We start from the raw sequence: 17,180 nt of genomic DNA, 5'->3' as shown, positions 1-17,180 counted from the left end.
CCAGTCGCGAATCAACCGCTCCCCTCCCAGCCAATCACAGCTCGGCGTTCTCTATTTCAGCCAATCACAGCCGGATGCCACTCTAGACCAATCACGATTCGCGGCGCTCCCCCGCCCAGCCAATCACTTAGCGCAGTTTTTCTCCCAACCAATGGACTCCCCCCTACCTTAAAGAGGGTTTACATTCTTTCCTACCCAATGGCCAGGGGCCTCTGTCAGCGGAGGGCCAATCGGAGGGGAGCGGTGAGTGACAGCTGCCCAATGGGGACCCCCGACTCTCCCATCCTGCAGAGAGGGGGGTGGGTATCTCTCCGCCGCCGCCTGAGGAATGTCAACTATTCAACATGGAGACGGCGGTTACCAGGCTCGAGACCATGGTGAGTCCGGGGGGCGCGGGCGGGGGCCAGGCCGAGCGGCGGCAGGACCGGGGGGCGGCGGGGCGGCGTGGGGAGCGCCTCGGAGGGCGCGGGGCTGGCGCCCGAAGGGGGAAAGGGGGGGCGCGGGCGCGGCTGGGGGCGTGAGGGGAGAGGGGCCGGGGGGGAGGGGGGCGAGTCCCATCCGGGCCCTGAGAGGAGGCAGGGCGAGGGCGCGGCCCTCGGCGGGGCGGCCGGCGCCCGCCGCCGACCGTTTGGGTCAGGCGGGTTCGGCCGGGCCGGTCCATTCCGCTCTCCCCCTGCGGGGGGGGGGGGCGGGGGGCGGAGCTTCGCCGTGCCGCTTCATTCAACCCCTCGCCCCGGGGGTTGGGCCCGTCCATTCTCCTCTCACCTGGGGGGAGGGGGAAAGGTGGGATCCGAGCATTCCCGGGCTAGTTTATTTCCCGCGTTTGTGGGGGGAGAGGGGGCCGTTGTGGGGCGCAGCCGGGCTGGGCCGGTCCATTTTCCCCGTCGCCCTGTGGCGGGGGTGAAGGTGGGGGGGGGCGTGGAGTAAAGCGCTTTCGGAGTAGTCCATTTTCTCGCAGAGAGGGTGGAGGTCTCACCTGGGCTGACCCATTTTCCCTGCGGGGGTGGCCGGGGCGAAGAGGTCGGCTGGGCTGGTCCATTCGCGCTCCCGGGCGGGGGGGGGAGGAGGGAGGGGCGCGGGGGACGGAGCTCCTCGCCGGGGGCGGGCTGCGGCGGGGGCCGTGCTGCGCTCGGGCCGCTCGGTTCCCACTCGGTTTCCCCCCTGCCCGCACGGATGGGGCAGGTAAAGCTCGACGGGGAGGGAGGCTGGGGCCGAGAGAGAGGCTGCGAGCCCCCCCCCCCCCCGTCGCCTCGCCGGGGTGGGCCCGGCCGCTCGCCCTGAGGAGAGGGTCGTGCGGGGTCCGCGCTCCTCAGGCGTGAGGCGAGGAGCTGCCTCGGGCCGCGTTTGCTCCCCGCCGTTGTTTCGGGAGAGTCTCTTCACCTGCCTTTCCAGTCCCTCTTTCTTCGCTGGGTCGAGGATATAACCAGTCTCGAGGAGAGCGTGGCTTTTGCTTCAGCCGTTCGATTTCGTATAGTTCTTCAGAGCTTTTAAGTTGTTTTCAGCACTGTTTGAGCCAGCGCCTGGAGGCAAGACTCAGCGGCGTTACATAATAGTTGCCTTTCTTCCTGCCCCACTCATGCTTAAAAAAAAAAAAAAAGGCAACTAAAAAGCTATGCTGTTCTTCCACATATTGATAGACTCTGGAATACTGTCTTCTTAAACAGCCAAGTTCCCTGTACCATCCTTCAGATTTTGGTGTTCATTTTTGCTCTATTTTGTGTAATCTTCTTCACAACTTTCTTTCCCCCCCCCCCTTTTTTTTTAGGTAAAATGTTTTGGGGCTATTTTACGCATCCAGATGCTTCATAGATGTTATAGTTTCATTCCAAAGGCCTTACATAAATTAAAATGCTTGTACTGACATAGTTCTGCAAAATATGATGCTCCTTTAGAGTTTGCCAGGAAACTGCTAGAAATTTTTTATTATTTAATTGTCCTAACAGCACTGTTTAGTACTTTGATTGACAAACCAGAAATGGTCACGTGAAAAAAAAAATGATACAGAAGTGAATAATACAATAGATTTCTTTTTTCTTTTTTTCCTCTGGCAACCTTGGTTTCAAATTCTAATTAATGAGTAAAAAAATGAGTAAAAACAAGTTTAATAGTTTCCTAGTTCTTTATCTGTACACAGTATCATCGCCACAGTGAAATATCCAAGAGAAATTAAGAGTAGGAGGAACTCTGGGAGGACATAGTAGGAAACATTGTATATCCATGTTATCCCTTAACATGCTGAGTGTTTTTAGACCTTCGTTTTGAGACACGTGATTGATGTGCTGCCTTAATGCCCTGTGTTTAAATTTATTTAGTTTGCTTTCGCTTCATTGCCTCTTCGGAAACTTTTCTCTAGTAACAGCATAATGTACCCCTTAAAGCACTAGCAACAGTGGCCAAGTAAACATTTGTTGTCAGAAAAGAAACAACTGGTTGAAAGTTTTCTTAAATGTGAGCTTGTTCTGCTGATAATGCCTTTGTTGTCTCATTGAGTGACCTGCATTACTTTATTATTGCAATAGTAACACACTTCTGAGTAAATGTTTTAAGTTATGTTATATGACTATTTCTGTTAGGAAAGAAAACTTGTATAAATACTAAAATACCTGTATGAGTTGAAAGATCGGAGCATTCAAACTATATGATACCTAATTCTCAGTTTTGCTGAACTTCAGTAACTGTGTTTTTTTCCCTCTTTGAAGTAACAAGGCATACTTTTTAGGAAGGTGGTGTTTGCTCTCCTTTAGCTACTAAGCTGTGGTCATCATACTCAAATAATACTTAGAACAGTAATAAAATACAGTATTTGACTTCAGTGAATTGTTGTCAAATTCTTGTCATTCTTGTCAAAGCTTTGAAGTTTAGCTCTGATTTCAAATTCAAAACTGGCAGCCCTGCCCATAGTGTAAGCTTGAGATTTCCCCGTATCTTCTGTTAATATTCTTTTTTTTTAGCCTAGTTTGTTGAGCAATTTTATTTCTTTCTTCTTTAACATGTTCATGTTTTCCCTCCTGTGTAAACCTGCTTAGAAGTACCGAAGTTAGATGTTGAACTTTGTTACAATGTTATGGTTTATTTCTGTGTTTTAGGGAAAATCATTCTTTAAACATTTGTTGATTCATGATTTTTGTTTTGGGACATAAATAATCGAAGAGGTAGTTTAGCTCCATTAAAGTTAACAGGGGCATCTATTTGTGCTAGTGGAAGAAGACAGTTACTGTTCACTCACTGTCTCATGATCTACTTTACACAAAGACTAAAATGATCTTGCATTAAAATGTGGAGAGCTCATTTGGGTCAATTGTCTGCACAGATAGTTCATAACAACTTCCAAAGTTTTCGAGACTGTAGCTTGTTCTTTCACCCTGTTTTGGTATGGATTAGTATTAAATATTTCTGTTTGATTCTTTTGTTAATTTGTTCCAGCAGAAGTTGGCGTGCCTGTCTGCCTTCTTCCATTGAAAGTGCTGGGTGGCATAAGGCAGCTGTATCTTTCATCTTCACCTCTAATTATTTTAAGAAATGTTGAATTTTAAATATTTCTTGAATCATTTCATGTATTAATTTCCTATATACAGCATTGTCAGATTTTCAAAACAGTGTTATTTCTTCTTGCCATTTTTTAAGTTAATCAGAAATGTACACTGGCAAATATGTCTCGCATTGCAGCTTTGTGTCTCTTGCTTTTCCTTCTGCTTATTGTTTCTTTTTCCTGGATTTCCTGTGAAGTCAGCTCTCTCCACAGAAGTGTGATAAAATAACAGTTATTATTTCCCTAGAGGTTTAGACATGCATTTCATGAAAAGCTTCATTTTAGTCTTATAGAACCAAGGATAAACTAATTTGTAGGAGCTTAAAAAGAACAATGTAAATGAAAATACCAGGTAAATCTCTGGTTATTTGAGACCATTGCTCTAAACAAGAAAAGCTGAATGAATCATAACATCGGCAATATAAGATGGGATTCATTGTGCAAAAGATGATAAAGCTGGCTCTTTAACAACTTAGATAAGAATCCTGGGTGCTTTATTTTAGGACTTAGACACCTAAGTCTGTGCTGCCCAAGTGTACATTGAAGTCAGCTGAAACTGAAGATCTTTCCAACAGCTTCAACAGACTGAGTCAGACCTTAGAACAGTACATAGTAGCTGCCAGTGAGAAATGTATCTTTCTGTACAACAACCATTTTAGTAACGTTTATGTCTCAGAACTTCACATATTGACCTAGTGCCTTCCAGCATGCAGCACTTCAGCAGTCTGCACTTAAAGAAACTTAAATTTTGTGGTTATCCATTTAGTAAAATATTAAAAGTGGATTAACTAGCAGGTAAACTGAAAGTGTTTTGTTCAGAACAACTTAGTTAATTTCTTTCACCTTTTTTTTTTTTTTTTTTTTAAGTATAGTGGGCCTACTTTTCTTTGAGTGGTGTCTGTCCAATGCCCTTTTTATGTTGTACTACTAGTGATCATGCACAAAAAGCAGTGCAATGTTAAAAGGGCATTGGCCAGCAATACTATCTACATTGCTCGTTATTATTATTATTATTATTATTATTATTTTATGGAATCGCAAGTCAAAAGTCATTCTTATATGTCTGAAACGAGAAGATGATTTGACAAACAATTATAAAGTAGGATTGCCAGAGATTTATTTTTTACATTTATTATCTCCTAGTTATTTGTCAAGGTGAAATGTAAATTGATCTTCTCTTTTAATGACAAATACCATCAAATCTAGGTGTCTGTCATTAGAAATAAAAGGATCTTCCTACAAAAAGGAAAGAACATTGTGTAGCATTCCCATTTTTCTGCAAAACATTGTAAAAGATGTCCTAGGTATAGAGTTGACCCAGGTTGTTGTTCTGGGTGCATCAGTAATCTTTTATATTCACTCCCTGTTTCTTTGCATTTTGTTTTTAAGAATCTTAACACCTACAAACCCCAAGAGTTCTTAAACTTTTTATATTAAATTATTGGTGTTTTTAATAATAACACTTTTATTGAGATTTATGAAATACACCCCCACATTCGTTGTCCTCTAACATCCAAGTGGTAACCCCCACGGTATTTTAAATACACAATGTTGAGAAATCTTGGCATGTTTAAATGCATTTTAAAGTGGCTCAATACCTTCAGATTAGAAGAATAAACTTTAGCGTCCAGAAAATGTTCCCTGTAATGCAGTTTGAGAACATCTGTCTGATAGCAGTTTAGAAACTTTGCTTGCTATAAGATGAATCCAAAAGATAAATAAATTTGAAAATGTAGTTTCCAGTTGAAAGAACACCAAATTGTTGAAAAATGAATTTCTGACAGATCTGGTGTTTTTTTCCCCCTTTTTCTCTTGGTCAGTGGAATGGCAGTGATTCTAAGTAGCAATAATGTCTTGAAATACAGGAGTTCTTGCATGTCAGTATCAGGACTTGGTGAACATTAACCTTATCCAAATCTCCAAGACCTACAGAAACCACTATCTGACTCCACCGATGTTAACCAATACATATTTTGAGAGTATTGATTACTTGTTCAGAATTCCTGCTGCTAACGAATGCTCTGACTTTATTGCACTACTGTACTTTACAGCTAGCAGTGCAATAGTATTGTCAAAGCATCTGAAAGCAGTGTACACAGCAATGGCTTGAATCTTGCCTTACAGTTTCTAACGCTTTCTTCAAAGCCTGTGAGTAAATTACAAAATCTACATTTCATAAACATGCATTTTCTATGTGATTGTTGTATAATATTCATCATGCAAATGATCCTAACCTATAATGTTCAGGTGAGATTTTTACATGTGTATGTTTCCTGAAATATAGCAAGAAATATTTCTATTTATAAAATACAGAAAAATAGATTATAATGGAGGAATATATCTCGGTGCTTATAAACTGTGCTTTGAAAATGTTGTTAATAAATTTTGTTTCTTTCATAGAGTAGTACACTTTCAGGAGAAAGCATTGATACTGAACTGTAATGCTTTCATTAAGAACAAGTCTAAAAATTATAGTCATGTGATGCACGAGCATTCCGATTCGCATTTAATTTTTAATGTCCTGAATCATTGTAGCAGCAAGGAATTAATGGCTTACTGTCATTCTATACATTTCAATTTATCAATATTGAAATATTTTTAAGAACAGGGCTTCATGGATACTTTTTAAAGCCACCCATATTCTTTTTCTGCATTCCTAATAATTAATAATTTAATGGAGGAGATGGAGAAAAGCAGAAAGTGGCCTCTTTTGGTTGTCTGTCCCTGGAAATGAAGAATTAAAAATGTTTGCCAGTGGAAGAGAACAGATATGGTTGAACGGTTAGGAAAAATCCCTCATGAGGTTTTTAAACAACATAGAGTGTAATAAAAAGTATATTATTCTTGCATTTTTATGATGGCTAGTTTGTAGGGTTGGATGTGGGAAGGAGTTCTGTCAGGTGGTAAGTTACGGGAGTAATATGTGAGAGCTTTTCCTCTGATTTATAGATGCTCAAGGGCTTTACGAAATTTTTTTTTCTTTTTTCCCCCAACCATTATTGCAAAGTTTTGCTGACAGCATATATATGAAACATCATACATTTTTAGTACACTAGGAAGTGGATTTTGCATGTAAAATATCTTGAATTGAACACTGTTCCTTAAGGCTGTATGCATATCTGAAGTTCCAGGTCTCAAAGGTACTAATGGCAGTTCCTGAAAGTGAATCCCAAGACTGATGGTTAAAATGTGAACATTCTTGTGGTATCCAGGCCTAACTCCTAAAATACAAATATCCAAAAAGCTTACAGCAGTTTTTTACATTAGGTGCCATTATGGCACTGCCAGTTAGTACTTTGAGATACAATTAACAAATACAGCCTTATTTTGATCCTTTAAAAAATTGTAATGATTGCTTCAGAGTTAATCTCATTTTAAATAGTAGAAGCCACGCTGAGTTAAGTAAGTTCCAAGCATTTAACTTGCTTTCATCATAGTCTCTTTTGTGACTCTGAATTCCCCAAATGATTATATTAAGAAATTCATGTTTGTTTCGTGAACTGGAAAAGCTGCCTTTTTTAAAGTAGAAGTCCTTAATAGACATTAAAATTGCAGGCTAAAATTAATTAAGTAATAACACTATCAGCACACTGTTTTACAAGGCAATTATCTAATTCTCTGGTGGCTTATTTATCCCAAGGAAAGAAATGTGATGTCATCAATTTGATTATCTATTTGTTAGTCTCATTTACTGAGGAATAATCAAATGTGTTACGGGTATTATAATCATCTGAAAGAATACATTCCTAATATCAATAGAGATTTTGTTATTAATTATATACTTGGCTCCTGAACACTTATTCATAGTCTCTGCTGTGTAAATAACTTGAGTACTGCAGTTTTGCTAATAGAATTTTTAATGCTTAAAAAGAAAAGCAGCTAGCCAAGAAGAAGCTCTAAAAATTGATGAAAAATATCTTAATATCTCAGGGAGGAAAATCAAGTGTCTTTTGCATCCTGGGACGATCAGTTTTAAAGAAGATGCATTGTTCTTGTCTCTTGATATAACTTCCCTCTTTGGAGTACTACTTAAAAACTTCATCTTGAGAGGTTTGGCTTTGAAAGGGCATTTAATCTAGGAAGAAGTGGAAATGTTTTCAAGCATTTTGTGGAGCTGTGTGAAAAAGGTACTAAGGGCAAGATCAAAGGGATGCAAAGAGAACAGTTGGGTAATTTGGGTTCAACAAATGGCATGAAGGTAAAATTAGTAGGAGTATGTGTGTGTGTAAAGGCACCTGTGTGCCTAGGGTTTCGTTTAATTCTTACACTTGGAAGGAAAATGCTCGTGTCCAGGTCTGCATTTGTACTGGGGACAGCTGAGTGTAGTAATGGCTGAGCCAAGTAGCTCAGCTGTAAGGTAGCACAGAAGTTTTGCAAACTAATATGCTAGGGCATTTCTTTTTGTTATCTACATACTTTCTAGCTATTTGGTTGACAGTTTTTTAACTTCTAAAACTTATGCAATCAGAAGTCTAAAAGCTTACTTAATGCTTTATATTTTTCAGTCTAAAAGTGTGTCAGCATAATTGGAAAACATTAGCTAATGGAATAGACTGGAGGAATAGAAACTTATGTTTATAGTATATCAGCCTTTAATCTGGCTTCTGCTTTCCTGAAATACAGGAAAGATAAATGGATGGGTTTTGTCTACAGTTTTCATTTTTTTTAATACACTGTGGCTGATCTTAAATATTTTAGTTCCAGAAGGCAGAATCTGATCTGGATTATATTCAACACAAACTGGAGTTTGAAATAATGAAGAGCCTTCCAGATAATCCAGCAGCGGAGGTAGTATTTTCAGATTAAATTAATAGATTTTTATTGTATTTTGCATGAAATGTTAATAAATGAATGATAATAAATAGGTAATTTTCTTTAATCCTAAAATATATGTCAATTTTCTTTTACCAAGTTGTTAGCTTTTTATTATTATTACAAAGTATTTCTTGCATCATATAACCAGATGACTGGCATAATATGAATTCAGTGCAGAAGACAACAAAATCCTCTAAATTCTTGATATAGTGAAATTCTCACATTTTGCTTTGAGAAATGAGTAGTAGTGTTAACAGCTAATTGTTAGAGGCTGTTTCTGATCTCAGCTCAAATGCACCACTACTCTGACACCAAACATAAACTTGCCAGTAAACAGTGACTAAATTCAGGTTTGGGGGAGAGATGAGAGAAGAACAATAAAACGTCAACATGTAAAAGATTTAATAAATTTGTCCTCACCTCCATGTATATTGTGACATACAGTGGAAAAATAACCATTTTAATTAGAAATCGCTAATTTATTCTAAATTAGAAAAGCCACTAAAAACATCAATACAGTAAAATCATCCTCCTGTATTTATTGTGGCAGCACAGAGTTGTGCTGTTTTATTAACACTTTATATCATTTTTGCCTATGAGAAATTAAATGTATAGATGAAACTGGTCACAGCTAAGATTGTCTAATCACTGTCGTTGTAAAGGGTCATTTCCTGTTACATGTTAGTGACTCTGTCTGCCTATACTTTTAATGGAGTCTGTGGCCAGATTAATTTTCTCTTCTATAATAGTTTAAATGTACTTTTAATTTCTATATAGGAAAATCCAGTTACTCTCTTAGAGGAACTCTCGGTGGTGAAGTCCCGTTATAAAACGTTGTGTGTGCAGCTGGAAAAAGTTTCCATAGAGCAGAGAGAATCCATGAACTGCATTCGTGCCGCTCTAGAAAACACAATGAAGATGGTTCAGGCACTACAGCAACATACTGATCTTGAGGTACCATTTTAATTTTAATAATTTGGATCTTACTCCTGTAAATGAACATGTATTTGTGTAACCTGTACATAAATGTGAGTACTTGGATTGGAAAATGTGTTATTCTTAGAGACTCTTAGAAAATAAGAGGACTGTTTACCGGAAGAAACATTTGCAGGATCGGGCCTATTTTGGTAAATCCCAAGCCTGATTCATCACTCAACAGTTAGGCTAGTGGTATTCCAGTTTTGAGTTAAAGTAATACTGTAAGTTAATAGTGTGACATATGTTTGAATAGTTTCATAGAAATTGATGTCTCTGTGCACAGCTGTGTCCCAGTCTTACACTGATTTTTTTTTCCCCAGTGGCTACCTTAACAAATTTAGAAGGCAAAGCCAATTTTAAAAAGGCAAAAAAGCTTTTAAATGACAAACATGTTTTGACTCTCTAAAGGGAGGAAATTAAAAGCAATACACTAACATTATATGTTGCAGTACTATTGTTAGTGCAAAGAAATTAGTTTTTCTCAATATGATGATGCCTATCTTTAAAAAAAAAATCACATTTTCTTAACTGGCCTTCAGACATTGTTGCCTTACAATTTTGAAGAGAATGCGAAAACATTATTTTTGTCCCTTTACAAATAAGGTGATTTAGATCCAAAAAGCTGAATGATGGCCTAGTGGCAAAGACAGAATTGGTGTAAGTAAATCGTATTCCTAGATCCCAGCTCTCCTTTTAATGTTATAATAACACTGCCTCTGACATTGTTTAATCTGTCAACAGCTCTGGACAAGATACTGGTAACTCTTTATAGCTAAAACATACTGTATCATGATTTCAAAGACAGAAGTTAAATGTCACAGAAAGGAAAAAAAAAATTCTTTCCCTGTGTTCCAAGGATATGCCACCAAGAATAATTTTGTATGCAGGATTTTGTTAAAGTGGAAGTTTTGTGTCTCTGAGATATAGAAAGTCTAAATAAATAACAAAGATTTTCCTATATTTTGTATCTTTCCTAAAACAAAGATCGATTAAACTATTGGGGAGATGTGTAACTTAAGTGGAACGCTCCTTTTTATCAAATAATTTATAGGATTGGTGTTAAATGGATATTACAGTTGGATTTTCAGAAATACTCAGCTTGTAATCTTGCTTTCATTTGAAGGAAAGTAGAAGTCTACTGTTAGCTTCCCATGAGAAAAGGGTTAGACAAACATTGAGTTCTTCTGTAAATACCATCATCCTCGGAACTGAAAGTATCAGAATTCTCTCGTATCTCTCTCTTAAGCGCTTGCCTCTGTCAGAAGATGAACAGGCTGCAGCACAACAGTTAACCTGCCAAACTGCTAAAGAAATGAAATCGCTAGTGGAAGAGGTAATTAGGCGACAGAGGGTCTGTATTTCAGAAACTATTAATCTGAGTAGTTCAACTGAAGTCAGGAGGGCTGGTTTTGTGACTTAATACTTCTGAAAGGAATGGAATTTTTCAGGAATGGGGCTACAATTTCTAACAAACTTTTTTGGTTTGATTGCATGTTGATTACATTGCTGATTTGTCCCAATTAAATTGTCCATGAGGAAAAACTTGTTCTGACAGAAGACTTTTTTTTCCCCCTCTTATCTTTTATTGGGAAATGTTTGTGTTTATTTTCAGAGATGCAGTTGGTTGCTCTTGTTGATCTGTTAACACATATAAAAAGCCTTTGGGTGGGAGTGAAGAGGGTAATTGCTTCAACCCCATGTATATCAAAATGAAGAGAAATTTAATTTCCTGTAAAATATTAAATACAGGTTGGAGTATGAGTAAGAGTAGGTGAAGCATATTACAACTGTAACGCAGTAGAACATAGATCTAAATAATACTTGTTAAAAAGTCAGATATTTTCTCAGAGCTACTCAAAGCACAAAATTCTAACAGTAATAATCATCTGCAAAGACTTGGTCTGGGTCTTATATTAAAAGCAAAATATTAAAGAAGGACTGTAATTATCTTACTGACCTTTTGTTTTTCTACATGTCTTCTCACTCCCCACTACTTTTCTATCAAAGGATGTCTCTCTCTCTGTCCCTTTATTGCCACGGTTGGTTTGCATGAAAGACTTCCAGTATCTTTCTGCTTCATTCACTCTTCCTTTGCAAATATCTTCTCCTACCTTGATTAAATCCTCTCAATTTATGTCTTTCCATTATTTAATTCCAAATCCCTGAATATACAGCTGGCATAAAACAGGCTCAGTGCAAAATATAGCTATTATCTTGCTCCTATTAAGGACTGTTTAATTGGTATTGGTCCCTATGTTGTTATCATGTGTGTTCTGAAGATATTCTAAGAGTCTCTGAAAGACAGAAAGAAGGGAAAGATAACACAAAGGCCTTTTTTTTCCCTCTCTCTCTCCCTCCCCAATGCTGTATTTTTGGTTGAAAAGAGTTAGATATAGCTACCTTTAGCTTGTCAGAACTGTCAACCTCTGAGGGTTGCTTGAGAACAGGAAAGCCATCTTTCTCCTTCGCTGCATGTGCAGTGCTTTCAGCTAGATCCATACTGGAATGCAAAGGAGAAAGCTAAAGAGGCTCATCTGACTTGCATATGAATCTTTTTGTTTGCATTTTAAACCTATTTTTATTTGAAACTGGAATTTATTTATGCATAAGATTTTTCTGTTAACTTCAGTGGCTATGAGATCCTTGGTATCTAATGGTAAAATGTAGTTACTAATACAGAAATGCAAATTGTAAAAAACTAATTTCTAAATAAAATTCCAACAAATTCTGACATTCTCTTTCATTTATTTTTAGCCATTTAGTTCAGAATCTACAGTCCCTGACTCAACTGAAGGTAAGTGCTGGGGAAGAAAATCTTCCTACTGTTCCCTTTTTTTTCTTGAGCATGAAGACTGATCTCCCCCCACACACACCCAGCCCCACTAAGTAAGCTTTGCAAATAATATCAATCTTTCCTAAGACTTCCATCTTCAATATTGAACTCGATATGTTTAAATATCCCAGAAATATTAGTTACTATTTAGAATTCAGGGATTAATGAATTAAGCTGTTTTATTTTCTGAAAAAGACAGATACTGTAAAAAACTTTAGATGACAAATAAGGGCTATTTCACCTCTAGTACAATAGGGGCAAATCTTACATTAAGTATGAATAGGCTGAGGCCTAGGTGTAGTTTCTGAGCTCTGGTATTTGTAAAATTTAGAGCCTAAGATGCACAGTAAAGTCACTGTTTTCATTCTCTTAAGCACTAGTAACTACTGCTTTTATATGAAGTGAAGAATTTATATTTTACTGTAAAAAACTGAGAGCTCAGTTATACTCCACATATAGTTCCTATGTCTCTGGGAGTTGTTCTTGCATAGAAGGGGATTTGAGTGGATCCTGTTGTGTTTCTAGTCTGGAAGAAAATGGTATGCTAGTTTTACCATAGAAGTAACTCTTGCTTAATCTGTTCATCCTTATTTACAAGAAGAAATTTTTATATATATATATTTTTTTAAATGGGTCTCTGACAGACCAAATTTATTAATCCATATCAGATTTCAAATTCAATTATTTTTCACTAGGTCTGCAGAAACAATGGTACTTTGGAGGGAATATCTTCATTATCTCCTTCCTCCTGCAGTAAAATTTTTCTTTAGAATCATTTAGGAGTTTTCTTAAAAAGTTATGTAAGTACTATGTTCAGCCTTCTTCTGAAGAAATAAATGTCTTTTATTTTCAATTTTCTAGAATCACAATTCAAACCATTGACTGAAGAAATGCTTATGACTGTACCAAGGAGTATCAGAAGTACTGTTAAACTGGCAGACTTGAACAATTTTTACAGGGAGTTATTTAACCACTTTGTTGTAAATAAGAACAGGTAAGACTGGAAGCAATTCATTAGTAAGACTTTTATAATCTGTAAAGAAATTCCAACCTTTTCAAGCTAAACAAAAACAGTTGTCAACTCTGAAGTTAGTTAACCATTTGCTGCTATACTATAACTTCAAAATTTGATTTCCCTCACTTATGCCCTTACTGGTTAGATATATATAGCCCAAAGTGATATGCCATCATACAAAACTCCCCAAATTTATTTGCATAAAAATGGCTTATCATTTGATAATTTTCAAAACTGCATGTCAAGTGCTTCAGAAACAGATTTTTTTTTTTGATTCACTGAACAGATGTCCAAAACTGGGTCTACTCAGAAAAGTTTTGCTGACACAGTCATACTGGAAAACCCTTTTAGCTTTCATAACCTGGAAAAGCAAAACCCTAACCCAAATTCCTAACCCCAGTCCTGATCCCAGACCCTAACTCCAGCCCTTGACCCTGAGCCCTGACCCGTCTGTGATTTCTGCTGCGGATTTCTCGCAGACTGACAGTAAGGAATGAAGACGCTTTTAACCCAGCAATTCTGTCTTCGACAATAAGCTTGGACTGTTCTTTGAAGCAGCACGGTGATATTGATGGCAATGTGCATAAGTGTGAAAATTACAGAGCACTTGCAAAAATCAGTCTTTAAACAGTATGGGCTTTATAATCACTCTCTGACGGACCTGATGTTTGATACCCTGCTTTGCTGAATAGTTTGCTCTTGTCTTACAGAGCAGCACTCAGTGTTTCGCAGATGAACAAGATGAATATGAAAGCCACTGACTCAAGAGTACGCATCTTGAAAGAACTCTCTATTGTGGAACTTGACAAACAAGGAAATGTTAAGTTAGCTGCATAAATGAAAGCTCAGTCCATTCTTATCTGACACACAAGCATCTTGCTTATAGCTCCTGGATTATTAACAAGCAAGTATTTCTCTGGTGTCTAGGAGTTACCAGTACACTGTTAGAAAGCTGTTAATATTTCTGTATACAAATTATATTTATAAAACTTAAAATTGCAGAGTTAAACACTGAGGTTGGAATTTTACCTTGGATATTTGTAAGTCTATAGTAGATGTATTTTTGAAGAGTGTTGTTAACCATGTGACAGTTCCATATTCTTGTTGACATTCCTGAGTGGGTTTTTATGATGAATAACCCAAACCATTTAGTTGTACTTACATTCCTGAATAAATGATTAAAGCTAAGGAGGCCATAGGTTGGTTGGTTTATTTATTAAATGACCGCTGCCCCTGACCCTTTTTGTTTTCCTTGGATGTGCACTGTCTTTGTTACAGCCCAGTGAAACTACAGGATCACAGAACAGCTGAGTTTGGAAGGGATCTCTGGAGATCAGGTGATCCAACCTCCCTGCTCAGAGGAGGGTCTGCTACAGGTTGCTCTGGGTCACATCCAGTTACGTTTCAAGTATCTCCAAGGTTGGAGACTTCACACCCTTTCTGGGCAACCTGTTCCAGTGTTCCACCACTCCTACACTAAAAAAAGAGTTTTCTCGTGTTTAAATAGAATTTCCTGTCTTTCAATTTGTGCCCATGTAACAGAATTGCCCCTGTGAGTCTTAATTTTTGTTCAGTACTGCAATACAGAAAGAGACAGTTGCCAAATCAAAGCCAAGGCTCTAAGGGAAATCCTTTCCCTACAGAAGGTGCAGCAATCAACACAACACTCCCTGTTCACACGAGCAGCTGTGCCCAAGCTCTGAATCCCTTCCATGCTTTGATATATTATACTAGTAACATTTTTTCTTCACCGCCAAATAACGACTGTCTTCTGAGTGAAAAAAATTGTGTCAGCATGCAATGTGCGTGTGCCTGTTTTCAAGAATTGTCATGTGTACGCAGGTAATCGTTAGGAAAGGCTTGCCAGGTCTGAGCCTGGATAAAAACAGGCACTCAGGAGCGTGCTGCTTTTTGCAACAACCGCAGGGAGTTTTGTTCAAACTGCTCTAGGAGTTCGAGGTGACGCCGGCGGCCGGAGAGGAGGAGGAGGGCCGCTGGGTGAGGGGGCTTTCCTCCCGCTTCGTGTTTAGAGCAGGTTTCGGTACTGTCGGTTGCGCGCGCCAATGTCTGACAGGACCCCGGCGGGGGGAGGGGAGGGGAGGGGGAGCAGCCCCTCAACGGCCGCGCGCCGCGAGGCGGCCCCGCCCCTTGCGGGCGCGGAGGCGGGGCGGGCGGCGCGCGCGCGTGCGCGTTGCGTTGCGTTGCGTTGCGGCGGGCCGGGCACGGGAGGCGTCGCTGCTGCCGCCGCCGCCGCAGGGCGGAGCTGCCCGCGCGCCCCGGCGAAGATGGCCGGCGCCTAGGGGGTGCGCGGCGCTGTGGCACAGCCTGCCCCGGCGGCTCCTGACACCCCCCCCCCACCTCTCCGCTCCGGGCGCTGCGGCGGGGACGTGCCGCCGTGAGAGGGGCCGAGGAGAAGCTGCGCCGCCGGCAGAGCCGCGGCCATGGACGAGCAGAGCGTGGAGGTGAGCCGTTGGGCGGCGGTTGGCGGCGGCGCTCCCCGGCGAGGGGGAAGGCGCTGCGTGCCCAGGCGCGCATCTCCCGCGCCGCAGGCTCCCTCTCCTGCGCCGGGGGTGGCGAGCGGGGGAGCCGGCACGGCCGGGGCAGCGCATCCCGACCCGCTTACGGGCCTGGCCGGCGGCGCGGGGGCTGCAGGGGCCCCCGTGGCTTCCGCGCCCTTCCGTGAGGGGAGCGCGGCCAAACGGCGCGAGAGGCGGAAGGCAGATGGCAGCTCCGCGGTGGGCATCGCCGGCGGCGGCGCGGAGGAGCGGCTGGGCCCCTCCGCGGGCCTCTCCGCTGCGCGGCGGCGATCTGCGTAAAAAGGGGGCCGGCTGCGAGGCGGTGGCGCTTGCAGGTGACACCCAGCTGTTTCCTGCAGCCTGGGCTAGAGAAGGTGGTGGTGGAGCGTTGCCGGCGCCTGTTCCTGAGGTGGATGGAGACCCCGACACTGGCCAGACCAGTTTTGGCACGTGTGAGGGCAGAGTGCTCTGTGAGAGGAGTAACCTGAACACCTTGTGTACGTTGCTGTGCTGCTAACCGTAGCCAAACAGACCGAGAATTTAAAAGACCTTATCCATAGCTTCCTGTAAATGCATCTATTTGATTTTGCAACCATTAAAGAAGACATTAGGATACAGGAGATACTGTGATATCCGTAAATTAACGATATGTCTCGCTTTGTGCTGATTGTAGTTTTAACTCTGGGGGGGAAAAATAGCCCATTTGAAGAATCTTTCAAAGTTCTTTAGATAAGGTCAGAAGGAATCTAACTCCTGTATAATACGGGCTGCAAGACTTTCCAAAATTTATTCTTGTTTTTTAGAATGTGTCGTACAGAAAGTCATACAGTCTGTATTTAGAAAATCTTTACCAGTGGAAAATCCATCAGTGTGGCAAGCAAATATTGTTTGAAAATATTGAAAATACTTTTCTGTTTTGGGGAATGGAGGGAGATGAGGTGGTTGTATTTTAGAACAAATAGCTTCTCTGTTGGAACAGGTATAGTAAAGCAGTATGTTAAACCACATTTTTATTGCCCAAGATTAACTGGTGAGGGAGGGCAGAGAAATTGTGGAGCTAATGCTAATGGTGGACCTTAAGTTCTTTTAAGACTTATAAAAGTCAAAAAAATAACCTGTCCAATTCAACCTTCTAGTTAACATTCTGTATGATATATACAGGTATTTAATATGTCTTTGAATTAGTTTAATGCCAGTACATTGAAATTCGTAGGCTGAGAATCTGCACATACAGCACAGTTGTTTTTGGCAACTGTTAAACATGTGAATACAAGTAGGAATAATATCTCTTGGCTGCAGAAATGCCTATTTGGTAAAAGATGAACTGAACAAGGAAACTACTCCTAGAAGAAGATTAGTGTTTTAAAATGGACACTGAGTGCTGGTGGGATGCAAAAGGAAATGAGGAAGAGAGCCATGATGTTCGAGTTGGTAACCTACTCTGAGATGCAGTGTGTTTGCAATAGGACTCTTTGTTAGACCTGGCATTCTGCC

At 40.5% G+C, this 17,180-nt stretch overlaps 2 protein-coding genes across 7 annotated transcripts in view; both read left to right on the top strand.

The window, feature by feature from the left end:
* The first annotated feature begins 286 nt into the window (after nucleotides 1-286).
* SKA2 (spindle and kinetochore associated complex subunit 2) lies at nucleotides 287-14,360 on the top strand. The gene is made up of 7 exons (XM_067309563.1): nucleotides 287-377; nucleotides 8,228-8,317; nucleotides 9,122-9,298; nucleotides 10,569-10,655; nucleotides 12,077-12,116; nucleotides 13,017-13,149; nucleotides 13,881-14,360. The coding sequence occupies exons 1-7, from the start codon at nucleotides 345-347 to the stop codon at nucleotides 14,005-14,007; spliced, it is 687 nt and encodes a 228-aa protein (XP_067165664.1). The 5' UTR covers nucleotides 287-344; the 3' UTR covers nucleotides 14,008-14,360.
* Nucleotides 14,361-15,426: 1,066 nt separating this feature from the next.
* Nucleotides 15,427-17,180, top strand: part of TRIM37 (tripartite motif containing 37) — a 32,034-nt gene continuing 30,280 nt past the window's right edge. For 5 of the 6 annotated variants that reach the window (XR_010886221.1, XM_067309775.1, XM_067309774.1 and 2 more), the window contains exon 1: nucleotides 15,427-15,632. Coding sequence is in view for 4 of the 6 variants with exons in the window: in XM_067309775.1 (XP_067165876.1) it covers nucleotides 15,612-15,632 (21 nt within the window). In the remaining 2 variants the exon portion in view is untranslated. Of the gene's footprint in view, nucleotides 15,633-16,133; nucleotides 16,184-17,180 lie in introns of those variants that run through there. The other variant, XM_067309776.1, reaches the window with a different exon arrangement.

Source organism: Apteryx mantelli, chromosome 22, assembly GCF_036417845.1.
Source record: "Apteryx mantelli isolate bAptMan1 chromosome 22, bAptMan1.hap1, whole genome shotgun sequence".
Lineage (NCBI taxonomy): Eukaryota > Metazoa > Chordata > Aves > Apterygiformes > Apterygidae > Apteryx > Apteryx mantelli.
This window is presented reverse-complemented; position numbering and strand designations above follow the sequence as displayed.